Below are 15,143 nucleotides of genomic sequence, written 5' to 3'. Positions count from 1 at the left end.
CAGTACTCGGGAATCATATGCTGATTGCTTAACAACGTGGTGCCAGTAATTAAGTACAGCAAACTAAATTGTAGCAACAAATCCAGATCATCAGATATAAACATTTGGTTAAATGCCTGGTTTGACAATGTAAGAGAAATGTCACCGTCCACAAATGAACATAAAACAGAACTAATATAGTCAAAGTGTATTTTATTTGATTTGTAATGTAACATCTTCATAAAAAATATACCTATTTAAAAAAATTGTGCTACCATCAGCCCTACCTGCTTTCAATTATTTAACTCTATTCCAGCCCGTTCATATCAACTTTTACAATCTATACATACATTAGATCTTCCAACACTTCTGTAGGAGCCATGAAAAAGAAAGTAGTGGATTCCATGCAATTTCTTTATTAGGGGAAGGCATAAGTAAGGAGCAACATCAGAAGGGGCTAGTGCACTCTGTGTACATTTTTAAAAATAAGCATCAAATCCATATACATATGCTGTCAGTGACAAATTACCAATCCTCCATTGCATCATTAAGGCTTCTGTAATTCTGCCAGAATTAAGATATTAAAAAATAACCAGGGGCTAGAAATACCACTGATTCAATGTGTCCGATCTGCTCTTTTGAACAAAAATTGAGGGAGAAGTAAAGGAAGACAGGGCCGTGGACCCAGAAAAAAATATTCTTCACGGCCCATGTAAGGTTCACTGTGTTGCTATTCGGTTACATTCTTGACACTGGATGGGATTGGGTACTATACAACTGGATTATAATGAGTGCTACCCAATGGGAAGTATCAGGTAAACTGGCAAATAACTTGAGAATTTCCTATTGATAAAAATAGATAGAAAAATATATTTGAAGAGCAAAAGAGATAAAGAAAAATGAAGAGGCTCAGGAACAGAAAAATAAGATGAGAGAAAACGATTAATGCCAATACAGGGAAAGAAGGAGGATTAAAAAGTTCAAATAGCTAGAAGGTTATTGTCTTTTCTTAAGACCACCTGGAACAATAACGTTGAAGCCAAAACCTGTTATTGTCAGTAATACTGGTCCTGGGGCAATAACCAATAAAATTCAATTTTGACTCCTGAAAACTAATTAATGATGGCAAAACTTTCAAGTCTCAAAAAACTTTTGGTGGTTGGGGGTGGTGGGGGGCGGGAATTGTCACTCTATTAGGGAGGTAAAGATCCCAGTAGTGTGTGTATCCTAATGACATAACACAAAAGCAATGGTATAACATTTCTCCAATGCCAATGGCCCCTTCACATCTAGCATTTAGAAAACAGATGGGGGAAAAAGCTTTCCCACCCACACAGTGTGGATAATAATGCCCTTCAATGTCTGCAATATTCACTTGTAACATTTGGGAGAGGATAAGCATACAGTGAAAAATCCAGAATATATTTTGGTAAAAGTTCCTTCAGAAGTCCTTGTGGCACTTTACATAGGTAGTAATGTAAGGTCTCCTTAGTGATAGGTTTATACCATGCTTGTCTTTGAGGAAATTCAACACTGTGTGGGGCCCCAACACTTTGAAGTATATATCGTGCATCACTGTGCAATCGTTCATAGGAGCCAATGTAGTCATATGTCACAGCACATGGTTGGCACAGATTGTAAATTGGCATCCAATGTTCATTCATTGTTTCTACATCTTCATCCACCAAGTACTGAAGAAATTCTGTAAAAGTAACATCATCCCCCTTGGACTGCCCGATGTTTTTCCTATACCTTCTCACTATCTCCATTCCATACCTCCTCTGGTATGCCTCAATTTCTCCAAACTTGTTTCTATAAGCTGACAACAATCGCTCCATTGGGTCTCGAACAAACATGAACTTATAGTAATGTTTCAGCCTGTATTTAATTTCACTATTCTTTAAATCTCCGAGGAACACCAGGTCATTCTTGTGGTCCATTTTTATCTGCACATGCACATTGTCCAGCACACCGTTCAGAACTTTAATAACACGTTTCCAATTAGAGCACGCAACTTTGGGTACATAACAATATAAAAACTTATATTCGTCATTGACCAGGATGTGTTTTAGTAAAGTCCGCCGCTGGGATGTTGTTAAATCCAAGATACTATGTGGCATAGTTTTATGTTTGCACACACTCCGAAGAGTCCTGTTCCGAATCTCTTGAATAATCTAGAAAAGGTGGAAAATATGACAGCAATTAGGGAGATATAAGATAAAATATACACATACACCACCACCCCCCGCACCCCCCAACACGTAGGTGACTTCTTAGACAAATGCTATCAGATAGTGTTATCACAGTATGAAAGCTTTGCTCCTTCAATTAATTAAGGTGTCAGCTATGGCTCAGTGTCAGCACTCTCACCTCTTGGTCAGAAGGTCAGGGGTTCAAGCTCCACTCGCAAGACTTGAGCACATAATCCAGGCTGACACTTCAGTGCAGTACTGAGGGAGTGCTGCACTGTTGGAGGTGCCGTCTTTCGTATGAGACATTAAATAGAGGTCCCATCTTCCCTCTCAGGTGGACATAATAGAACCCATGGCATCATTCAAAGAAGAGCAGGGGATTTCTCCTGGTGTCCTGGCCGACATTTATCCCTCAATTAACACCACCAAAAACAGATTATCTGGTCATTTATCTCATTGCTGTTTGTGGGACCTTGATGTCGGGAAATTGGCTGCTGCGTTTCCCTACATTAAAACAGTGACTACACTTTAAAGTATTTCATTGGTTGTGAAGTGCTTTGGCCATGAAAAGTGCTATATCAATGCAAGTTCTCTTTACTTTGGTTATATTCAAGTGCCCAGTGGCACCTGTACCACACTTAGATGGCTTTATGGAACTAAAAGGCCAGGTTTTTTTCTGTACTGTGAACTGCACAGCATTTGGTAACATTCAAATTAGTTCACAATGAAAATCATAGAATTAAGTACTCATACCAACCATGTAACTCATTTGTGCAGCATTGCATAGCAAGAATTGCAGCATTGCACACTCAGGCTAGATCCACCCATGGATATTAACAACAGAACAGTGCATTGAGCACAGGGGAGCAATGGAAATTTTTGTAGTTAACGAAAAAAATTGTTCAAGAGTAATGTTTTTAACAAAAACTATAAGGGATCTATTGTCAAAGTGTTCACGTTTACTGTTAAAATTTATGTTGGGAATTTCCTCAAGTTGAGGAATGCAGACCTCAAGGCTATCAATTGAATTTGACTGAACATATTTTTGTCTGTTCCAGCCAAGCAGATGGAGGGAGGTTCAAAACTTCATTCACAGCTATAGCCACCAACTGCCTTTCAAGTCACCCTGGAGCTCACCAAATGTTGATACTCAACATTTTACATCTTTGTAATATCTATGTTAGTACATCATAGATTTAGGAAGGAGCTATGAGCCAGTTTATTCCAATTATGGAAAATAAAGCTGACTCTCAAGTCTGGCCCATCTGAACAAGTATTTAAATTGTCAACTCCTAAACCGCCCGCTATCCATTCATGTCAATGCGTTACAAAATCCAAAATAGTGATGACCCAGAGATGCCCCACAGTACTTTCATTCTGTCAAGATATCAGACTTTGAGCAGACTTTTACGCTCTGAGCAGAATACAACTCTATTGAATTTGAAGTTAAACGTAAATTCAGACGAGCACTCTATACCACTACAACTAGATTTGAATTCCACTGTCGCATGTTATTAAAATTCTTAATCCTTTCAATTGCCAGGATGTCCATTTGTTTTTAATACTGTCAGTATCAGAAAGCTAGCGCAAGCACAACGTGAATCACATTACAAATTTGAACTCCAGCACATCTACTCATTAATTATTAAAACAATCATTTTACATTTGTCATCTGCAACACTGAACAGTTTATTTTTTAAAAATATAATCATTGATTTTCTACACACTCTCTTTAAAACTGGTAACGGGAAGCAGCTGGTTGCCTGCCATTGTTGGGGCAAAAGTTCTGAGATTGTACCAAAGATCTGCACTAGAGATCCCCTATCCTAATTTCCAAAAGACTTTAGTCTACAATGGGAGTATCTTGCAAAGCCTCTGGGATCCCCTTACAGGCCTTCAGTGGTTTGGGGATTGCAGGTTGAAAATCTCCAGTGGTGGTGGGGATAATTTTACAAGTTTGTGTTAATTTTGGTTTGAAAAATCGCAGGAATGCACTTGAATTCCTGATGTGTGCTCCTGGTGGCAAATCTCCACAGTCCACATAAAATCAGCCCATTTGTTTACAATCCTCTTGGCACCCTGGACTTCAACTTCTTTACACATGGAGTGCAGCCCAGTGTAGTTATACTCTTATATTATAAAAGAGTTTAATGGCTATTTCAATGTAAACAGCCAACTATTTCATCTTGAGCGAGATATTGGGCTATTATTTGCCTGGTAAAAAGTTATGCTTGCTGATAAAAATCTTATCTAAGTTGCAGTACCAAACTGTGTTTAATTATTTATTACAGGAAGATGATTGTATTGCTGGGTGTGATCTTGTCAAATTTGCCTGGACATTTGATGTCAAAAGGAGACTGGCTCAATAAAGGTGCCTCTCCTTCACTTAACCAACCTTACTGAATTCTTTGAAGAGGTAACAGAAAATGTAGACAAGGATAATGCAGTAGATGTAATATATTTGGATTTTCAAAAGGCCTTCGATAAGGTACCACATTGTAGACTCATGGCTAAGGTCAGAGCATGTGGAGTCAGGGGACAGGTAGCAGAATGGATAACAAGTTGGCTACAAAACAGAAAACAGAAAGTAGGGTTTAAGGGTAGCTACTCAGACTGGCAAAAGGTGGGAAGTGGTGTTCCACAGGGAACGGTGCTGGGACCACTCTTGTTCACAATTTACATAAACGATTTGGATTCAGAAATCGGAAGTACAATTTCAAAATTTGCAGACAACACCAAATATATAGTTGTCGGGGTATAGTTAATTCGGAGGAGGACTGTGACAAAATACACGAAGACATTAATAAACTTGCAGAACGGGCGTGTAATTAGCAAATGAATTTCAATATAGATAAGTGTAAGGTGGTACATTTGAAAATTAGCGGACGACATCAAATTGGGAGGTGTAATTAATACAAAGGAAGAATGTGTCAAAATGCAAGACCACCTTGGTTAGACCATACTTGTACTCTGCACAGTTCTAGCCTCCATATTATAAAAAGGATTTAGAGGCATTGGAGAAGGTGCAAAAAAGATTCACAAGGATGATATCAGAAGTGAGAGGATAATACTTATCAGGAAAGGCTGAACAGACTGGGGTTCTTTTCTCTAAAAAAAGAGAAGGCTGAGGGGTGACCTGATAGAGGTCTTTAAGATAATTAAAGGGTTTGATAGGGTAGATGTAAAGAAAATTTTTCCACTTGTGGGTGAGACCAAAACTAGAGGTCATAAATATAAAATAGTCACTAATAAATCCAATAGGGAACTCAGGAGAAACTTCTTTACCCAAAGAGTGGTAAGAATGCGGAACGCGCTACCATAAAGAGTAGTTGAGGCAAATAGCAAAAGGGGAAGCTATAAGCACACGAGGGAGATAGGAATAGAAGGGTATGCTGATAGGGTTAGATAAAGTAGGGAGGGAGGAGGCTCATGTGGAGCATAAATGCCGGCATAGACTAGTTAGGGCCGAATGGCCTGTTCCATTGCTGTAGACTCGATGTAACTGTCCAGCTCCATGGAGCTGCCCTGGCTCTTACCTATCTGACCTTAGCCAGGGCATCTCTAGCAATCACTTCCTTACCCAACCCTGCATCATCACCTCTGGAGTCCCCCAAGGATCCATCGTTGGCCCTTCCTCTTCCTCATCTAGTGTCCCTTGGCGGAATCATCTGAAGCCATGGTGTCAGCTTACACGTGTATTCTGACTAAACCTAACTCCACTTCTTGGCCCATCACTGCCTTTGTGCTGTCAGACTGTTTGTCCCAACATCCAGTCTTGCATGAGGCCCCTACCTTCCCTGCAGCATTGGGAAGACGCTGCAGAAATGGCTGAAATACCCAATTATGCCGTTCCTTATGATCTTCTGCCAAAGTATCAGCAGGTGATCGGGAGAAGCCACGCAGAGATTTCAGGTGTGTGAACATAACATAAGACATAGGAGCAGGAGTAAGCCATACGGCCCCTCGAGCCTGCTCCGCCATTCAATAAGATCATGGCTGATCTTCTACCTCAACTCCAATGTCCCGTCCTATCCACATATCCCTTCTTTCTCTTAGTTTCCAAATATCCATCAATTTCAGACTTGAATATACTCAACGATTGAGTATCCATAGCCCTCTGGGGTAGAAAATTCCAACGATTCACAACCCTCTGAGTGAAGAAATTTTTCCTCATCTCAGTCCTAAATGGCCAACCCCTTATCTTGAGACTATGACCCCTAGTTCTAGACTCTCCAGCCAGGGGAAACAGCCTCTCAGCATCTAACCTGTCAAGCCCTCTAAGAATTTTATACGTTTCAATGAAATCACCTCTCATTCTTCTAAACTCCAGAGAATATAGACCCATTCTACTCAATCTCTCCTCATAGGAATCAATCTAGTGAACCTTCGTTGCACCCCATCTAAGGCAAGCATATCCTTCCTTAGGTAAGGAGACCAAAACTGTACACAGTACTCCAGATGTGGTCTCACCAGAGCCCTATATAACTGCAGCAAGAGCTCCTTAATCTTATACTCCATCCCCTTTGCAATAAAGGCTAACATACTATTTGCCTTCCTAATTACTTGCTGTACCTGCATGTTAACTTCCTGTGATTCATGTACAAATCCCTCTGGCTACCAACACTTCTTAGTCCCTCACCTTCCAAAAAAATATTCGGCTTTTCTATTCTTCCTATCAAAGTGGATAATTTCACATTTCCCCACATTATACTCCATCTGCCATCTTCTCGCCCACTCACCTAACCTGTCTATATCCCTTTGCAGCCTCTTTGCGTCCTCTTCACAGCTTACTTTCCCACCTAGCTTTGTATCGTCTGCAAACTTGGATACATTACACTCGGTCCCTTCATCTAAGTCAATAATATAGATTATAAATAGCTGAGGACCCAGCACTGATCCTTGCGGCACTCCACTAGTTACAACCTGCCAACCCGAAAATGACCCATTTATCCCCACTCTGTTTTCTGTCCGTTCACCAATTCTCAATCCACGCTAATATATTACCCCCAATCCCATCAGCCCTAATCTTGTGTAACAATCTTTTGTGGTACCTTATCGAATGCCTTTTGAAAATCCAAATATACTATAGCCACTGATTCCCCCTTATCTACCCTGTTAGTTACACCCTCAAAAAACTAATAGATCTGTCAAACACGATTTCCCTTTCATAAAACCATATTGACTTTGCCTAATCATATGATTTTCAAAGTGCCCTGTTACTACATCCTTAATAATACATTCTAGCATTTTCCTATTATTGATGTCAAGCTAACTGGCCTATAGTTCCCTGTGTTCTCTCTGCCTCCTTTCTTGAATAGCGAGGTTACATTTCCTACTTTCCAATCCATGGGAACAATGCTAGAATCTAGGGAATTTTGGAAGATCAAAACCAATGCAACAGATCCGGGGGATTTGTTGGCTTTTAGTCCCATTAATTTCTCCAGTTCTTTTTCTTTACTAATCTTAATTACTTTAAGTTCCTCCCTCTCATTAGACCCTTAGTTCCCCACTATTTCCAGTATGTTTTTTGTGTCTTCTACTGTGAAGACAGATATAAAATATTTGTTTAACATCTCTGCCATTTCCTTATTCCCCATTATAATTTCTCCGGTTTCTGCCTCTAAAAAGGAATCCACATTTACTTTTTCTAATCTCTTTCTTTTTACATACTTGTAGAATCTCTTGCAATCTGTTTTTATATTTCTTGCTAGTTTGCTCTCATTTCCAATTTTCTCCCTCTATCAATTTCTTGTTCATCCTACGCTGATTTCTAAAACCCTCCCAACCCTCAGGCTTACTACTCTTTTTGGCGACATTGTACGCCTCTTCTTTTAATCTAATACTATCCTTAACTTCTCTAGTTAGCCACAGTTGGATCATTTTTTCCCGTGGAGTTTTTATTCCTCAAAGGAATGTATAATTTGTTGAGAATTAGGAATTATTTCTTTAAATGTTCGCCATTGCTTATCTACCGTCATATCTTTTAATCTAATTTCCCAATCTACCTTAGCCAACTTGCCCCTCATACCTACAAATCATCTTTCTTTAAATTTAAGACCCTTGTTTCGGACTTAACTACATCACTCTCAAACTCACTGTGAAATTCTATCATATTATGATCACTCTGCCCCAGAGGATCCTGAATTATAAGATTACTAATTAACCCCATCTCATTACACAATACTAGATCTAAAATAGCCTGTTCCCTCGTTGGTTCCTCGACATATTGTTCTAGAAAATTGTCTCAAATGCATTCCATGAACTCTGTCCATGCCAGTATATTAACCCCAACACTATGAGCTCTTATCTTGTGCAGTAACCTTTTATGTGGTACTTTATCGAATGCCTTTTAGAAATCCAAATATACTGCATCTATTGGTTCCCCTTTATCAACCCTGCCCGTTACTTTCTCAAAGAACTCTAATAAATTTGTCAGACACGATTTCCCCTTCATAAAACCATGTTGACTCTCCTTGATTGTATTATGAGTCTTCAAACGTCCTGCTACTACTTCCTTAATGATGGATTCTAGCATTTTCCCAATGACAGATGTTAGGCTAACTGGTCTATACTTACCTGCTTTCTGTCTCACTCCCTTCTTGAATAGGGGTGTTTCGTTTGCGGTTTTCCAATCCACTGGGACCTTTCCAGAATCTAGTGAATTCTGGAAGATTACAACCAATGCATCATTATCTCTGTAGCAACTTCCTTTAAGACCCTCAGATACAAGCCATCAGGTCTTGGGGACTTATCAGCCTTTCGACCCATTGGTTTACCTAGTACTTTTTCTCTAGTGATAGTTTTTAGTTCCTCCCTCCCCTTTTCCCCTTGATTTTCTACTATTATTGGTATGTTATTAGTGACTTCTACTGTGAAGACAGATACAAAATATCTGTTCAATTCCTCTGCCATTTCCTTGTTTTCCATTATTCTTTCCCCAGTCTCATCCTCTAAGGGACCAATGTTTACTTTAGCTACCCTCTTCCATTTTATATACTTCTAGAAGCTTTTACTGTCAGTTTTTATATTTCTTGCTAATACTCCTTGTTAAAAGGAGGGAGTTGAAGACATTTAGGGAGGGAATTCCAGAACGTGGGCGCTAGACAGCTGAAGGCACAGCCAGCAATGATGAGATGAAGTGATGGGAGGAGAATACACAAGAGGCCAGAGTTAGAGGAACAGAGAATTCAGGGGGCAAGTGATTTAGGGCTGGAAAAGTTAAAGACAGGGAGAGGGCAAGGCCATGAAGGGATTTCAACACGAGGATGAGATTTTTAAATGGGGTGATGGGTCTTGGTGCAGGATAGGATTCAGGCAGCAGGGTTTCGGATGAGTTGAAGTTCATGGAGTGTGGAGAATTGGAGGCAGGCTAGCAGATACATTTGGAACAGTTCAAGTCTGGAGATGACAAAAGCAAGGATGAGGGTTTCAGCAGATAGGCTGAAGTAGGGGCAGACACGAATGATATTTATGGCAGATGGAGTTTAATTTAGATAAATGTGAGGTGATGCATTTTGGTAGATCGAATCGGGCCAGGACCTACTCCATTAATGGTAGGGCGTTGGGGAGAGTTATAGAACAAAGAGATCTAGGAGTACAGGTTCATAGCTCCTTGAAAGTGGAGTCACAGGTGGATAGGGTGGTGAAGAAGGCATTCAGCATGCTTGGTTACATTGGTCAGAACATTGAATACAGGAGTTGGGATGTCTTGTTGAAGTTGTACAAGACATTAGTAAGGCCACACTTGGAATACTGTGTACAGTTCTGGTCACCCTATTATAGAACGGATATTATTAAACTAGAAAGAGTGCAGAAAAGATTTACTAGGATGCTACCGGGACTTGATGGTTTGACTTATAGGGAGAGGTTGGATAGACTGAGACCTTTTTTCCCTGGAGAGTAGGAGGTTAAGGGGTGATCTTATAGAAGTCTATAAAATAATGAGGGGCATAGATAAGGCAGATAGTCAAAATCTTTTCCCAAAGGTAGGGGAGTCTATAACGAGGGGGCATAGATTTAAGGTGAGAGGGGAGAGATACAAAAGGGTCCAGAGGGGCAATATTTTCACTCAAAGGGTGGTGAGTGGCTGGAACGAGCTGCCAGAGGCAGTAGTGGAGGCGGGTACAACTTTATCTTTTAAAAAGCATTTGGACAGTTACATGGGTAAGATGGGTATAGAGGGATATGGGCCAAGTGCAGGCAATTGGGACTAGCTTAGTGGTATAAACTGGGCGACATGGACATGTTGGGCCGAAGGGCCTGTTTCTGTGTTGTAAACTTCTATGATTCTATAATATTATGGAGGTGGAAATAGGCAGAAAGGATAAGGAATCAGAAACTCAGAACGGAGTTGAATGGAATAAGTTGCAAACAGTCTGGTCAACCTGAGGCAATGGCTGGGGAGGGGAATGGAATTAGTGGCAAGGGTTTGCAGTGGGAGCCAAAGCAGATAGCATTGTTTAACTGGAGGAAATTATGGCTCATCCAAAAGTGGGTATCCAAAAGCAGCCTGACAACACAAGAGGCAATGGAGGGGTCAAGAGAGATGATGGCGGGCTACAGCTGGGCATCGTCAGCATACTTGTGGAAGCTGACACGACGTCTGCAAATAGCAGAGAAATTGAAGAAAATTAAACTTGATCACATTGCTAAGCGTAACAGCAGGTAACGAAAAACTGCAACTCAATGGCCCGGAATTTGCTCTGAGCGGCAAAAGAACGGCGCCCGCCGCTCATTAGATTTAAACTTGCCCACAAACGATCCACAGGCTTTAGTGCGGGAACTTCCTCTAATGGTGAGCTGCAAAAAGTGCAGCGTCCTCTCCTGGGAATCTGTGAGCTGTGTGAGTGGGGAAAGGATCACTCTGTCCCCTCAACCAATCAGATTGAAGCATTCTTGACAAGCCACACAGTGTCAGAACCAGGAAGTGAAAGCTACAACAGTAAATTCAATGTAAAATCAGTTAGAGAAAGCCAAATAAAGAGGGTAAGAAATACTGAATTAAAAGACAAAGTAAAAAAAATAAAAATTAAAACTTTTTTTTAAATGTCCAACACCACTAAAATCAGAAGGAACCATATTTTTAAAAGTTAATTTCAGTGCCAAAGAGGTTGTTTGGCAGTCATTACTACATACCATGTCGTTAAAAATTAGTTTAGACCTAAAAAAAAAACCCAGCGTACCTTTTTCTGTGTAGATTAGTTCATTTCCAGCTGGACAGTATAGCAACTTTGCACTGGTCCATTCATTTTACTGGCGAGCTGTCCTTCCCACACAGCTTCCGGAAGAGCAGGGCATCTCGGCGAGCAACTTCCAGATTTGCATGTTTGACTGCGCATGCACGCTGACCGGAAGTTGCTCTTCTGTTTGCCCTTAAATAACGATGAGCACTATTCAGCTCTCCGTTATTTTTGGAGCAAATTCTGGGCCAATATTCAGTACAATCAATACAGTCAATTTGGAGTCTTACAGCAAAGATCCAAATACTATTTCTTCTATTATGAAAACTCTTCTTCAGACGGTGCCTTTGGTGCAATTACTGAATTAACCACGATTGTTCAAACATACATTAAGGCATGGAAATGCCTGCACCTTTTAGAGAACAAAATTCAGGAGGGTAGGTGTCTCTCCGAATTGGGATTGGTGGATGCATGCAGCATAATAATCAGACGTCAGTTATGGTCACTGCTATGAAAATTATGTAAATCATATCCTGTGAATCCTCATTAACATGTACATTCAATGTTAATCTGGGAAAGATTTAGGTAAACTAGTAAAATCACATATTTATCATGTAAATGCAGTGAAATAAAGCCAAGTTACAACTTCAGTTCAGTACAGTGATACTTCAGCTGAAATAAAAGAATTCACATTTATACAGTGCCTTTTTACATCCACAGGCTGACCCAAAATATTTTACAGCCAATGTATTACTTTTGAAGTGCAATCACTGTTATGATGGCAAACGTGGCAGCCAATTAGCACACAGCAAAATCGCACAAACAGCAAATGAAGGACCAGATAATCTGCTTTATGGTAATTCAATCACAAGTCTGCAGTCAGCTACAGCTGGTGCCACTGGCCAATCGCCAAAAGACAAAAATGTCCCAAAAACTCCAGCTGTAGAGACAAAGAGCAGCGGCTGGAAAGTGTGTGTCGAGAGCCTACTGCATAGCTTAGGTTTCAGGAGACATTAATAACCAAATGGATCGTTGCTCTCACACATAGACATTAACACGTTCAATGCTTCCACCCTGAAGTTCAATCACTAAATTAGTCTCCATTTAATAGCAAGAGATAGTTACATTTTCCTCCTTTTGAAAGTTAAACCCCAGATCAACAGTGGCACTTCCCAGTGATGAAGGATATGACTGGCTAGCTATGCCTCAGTAAACCTCACTCATTACTTTTCCCAATGGTTGCAGTTAAAATGCACTCAGGTGTAAGTGCGATGTGAAACGACAGCCCCCCCCCCCCCCGCCACCCCCAAAAAGAGGTCTGAAGCAGCGGCTCCAGTGCATTCTGCGGTCCCGGCTCACAAATGTTCAGTCTCACTGCACCCAGAGTTCCAATAATTAGCGGTTACTAGCAATTGGCACTGGTTACAATAACTAGCGGTTACTAGCAACGGGCGCTGGTTACAATAACTAGCAATTGGCGCTGGTTACAATAACTAGCGGTTACTAGCAATCGGCGCTGGTTACAATAACTAGCGGTTACTAGCAATTGGCGCTGGTTACAATAACTAGCGGTTACTAGCAATCGGCGTTGGTTACAATAACTAGCGGTTACTAGCAATCGGCGTTGGTTACAATAACTAGCGGTTACCAGCAATCGGCGCTGGTTATGACAAGTAGCAGTTACTAGCAGCGAACGCTGGTTCTAATAACTAGTCACACTAACGATCGTGGGTCACCCTTGAGCCGTTCTCACCTGGTAGTCCGGGTCCTCGCTCCACCCCCAGTCCTGCCCGCCGGCTGAGCCGGGCTTTGCGCTGCCGTGCGGCCGGCCTCTGGCTCCGTAATTGCGGCCGATCAGTGCGTCCACCTCGGCTAACATGCCCTTCTGGATCATGAGCAGCAGCCCGCCCGACGCCACGATCACAGCAAACGTCAGCATGGTGGGCAGCAGCACTGCCCTGCGAGCGGCCCGAGCCGCCGCCATCCCGCCCATGGCGCCCGCTCCGGCTCCGGCTCCGGCTCACACTGAGCCCGTCCCGTCCCGTCCCGCTCGGCTCCAGCGGCCCCCTTCAACCAGCCGCTCGACCCACCGCCAGCGCGCATGCGCCACGGCGATCCGCTGGGCATTCTGGGAGCTGTAGTCTTCTTCATTACAGTCCTCGCCCACCACTGCGCATGTGCCAAGGGGCATCCGAGCCCTTCTGCGGCTTCGTCGGACAAAGAAGTGTTGCAGCGCAGGAGGCCATTCAGCCCATCGTGCCTGCTCTTTGAAAGAGTTAGCCAATTAGTCCCATACCCTTGCCCTTTCCCCATAGCCCTGCAAAATTTTGTCCTTCAAGTATTTATCCAATTCCGTTTTGAAAGCTATTACTGAATCTGCAGTGCATTCCAGATCATAACAACTCACTGCATAAAAAAAATTCTCATCTCGCTTCTGGTTCTTTTGCCGATTACCTTAAATCTGTGTCCTCTGGTTACCAACCTTCTGCCACTGGAAACAGTTTCTCCTTATTTACTCTATCAAAACCCTTCATGATTTTGAACACATCTATTAAATCTCCCCTTAACCTTCTCTGCTCTAAGGAAAACAATCCTAGCTTCTCTAGCCTCTCCATGTAACTGATATCCAACATAGGAACAGGAGTAGGCCATTCAGCCCCTCAAGCCTGTTCCGCCATTCAATGAGATCATAGCTGATCTGTATTCTAACTCCATTTACCCACCTTGGCTCCATATCTTTTATACCCTTGCCTGGCAAAAATCTATCGCTCACAGATTGAAAATTATTAACTGAGCTAGGAACTACTGCTTTTTGTGGGAGAGAGTTCCACACGTCTACCACTCTTTGCATGAAGGGAGTGTTTCTCTCCTGAATGGCTTGGCTCTGATTTTAAGGTTATGCTCCCTTGTCTTAGACTCCCCCACCAGCGGAAAAAGTTTATCTCTTTCTACTCTATCAATTCCTATCAAAATCTTAAAAACCTCAATCAAATCACCCTTAATCTTCTTTATTCCAAGGAATACGAGCCTAGTTTATGTGATCTCGCCTCATAATTTAACCCTTGGAGCACTGGTAACATTCTGGTGACTCTGCACTACACTCCTTCCAAGGCCAATATATCCTTTCTAGGGGGCAGTACCCAGAACTGTACACAGTACTCCAGATGTGGTCTAATCAGGGCTTTGTATAGCTATAGTAAAACTGAGGCCGAAGATCAGCCATGATCTTATTGAATGGTGGAGCAGGCTCAAGGGGCCGTATGGTCTACTCCTGCTCCTATTTCTAATGTTCTGTTCCTCCCCTTTATGTGCTAGCCCTCTCTATATAAAAGCTAACATTCCATTAGCCTTTTTGATTATTTTTTGTACATGACCACTACATTTTAGTGATCTATGTACATGGACCCCTACAGCTCTTTGGACCTCCATTACTCCTAGCTTTTCACTATTTAAAAAATACTCGGAACAATTATTGGTCCAAAATGGATGACCTTGCACTTACCTGCTTTGAAGTCCATCTGCCACAGTTTTGCCTACTCACTTAATATATCCATGTCTCTTTGTAATTTTATGCTCCTGTCTACCCTACTTACTATGCCACCAATCATTGTGTCATCGGCAAATTTGGATATATGGCTCTCTATTGTGTTATCTAAATCATTAATAAATACAATGAATAGTTGAGGCCCCAGCACAGATCCTTGTGGGACACCGCTAGTCACTTCCTTCCAATTTGAGTACATACCCATTATCTCCTAACCAGGTCAATAGTTTGCCTTCAATCCCATGAGCT

The 15,143-nt window shown here is 41.6% G+C and overlaps 1 protein-coding gene across 1 annotated transcript; it reads right to left on the bottom strand.

Annotated features, from left to right (window-relative positions):
• Positions 1-175: 175 nt before the first annotated feature.
• On the bottom strand, positions 176-13,435 carry chst14 (carbohydrate (N-acetylgalactosamine 4-0) sulfotransferase 14). The gene is made up of 2 exons (XM_067987156.1): positions 13,104-13,435; positions 176-2,153 (listed from the first exon to the last, which is right to left on the bottom strand). Exons 1-2 carry the CDS (start codon positions 13,341-13,343, stop codon positions 1,335-1,337), a joined length of 1,059 nt encoding a protein of 352 aa, XP_067843257.1. The 5' UTR covers positions 13,344-13,435; the 3' UTR covers positions 176-1,334.
• Positions 13,436-15,143: the final 1,708 nt, after the last annotated feature.

Source organism: Heptranchias perlo, chromosome 1 (assembly GCF_035084215.1).
Source record: "Heptranchias perlo isolate sHepPer1 chromosome 1, sHepPer1.hap1, whole genome shotgun sequence".
Classification (NCBI taxonomy): Eukaryota; Metazoa; Chordata; class Chondrichthyes; order Hexanchiformes; family Hexanchidae; genus Heptranchias; species Heptranchias perlo.
Note: the sequence above shows the minus strand (reverse complement) of the source record. Positions and strands in the feature narration are given on the sequence as shown.

Bases quoted from the DNA above. Each gene is read 5' to 3' on its own strand.
- chst14 (XM_067987156.1), bottom strand. From the start codon at position 13,343: ATGGGCGGGATGGCGGCGGCTCGGGCCGCTCGCAGGGCAGTGCTGCTG. The intron at 2,154-13,103 runs GTGAGAACGGCT...CACCTTTTCTAG, and splicing joins GCGAGGACCCGGACTACCAG to ATTATTCAAGAGATTCGGAA.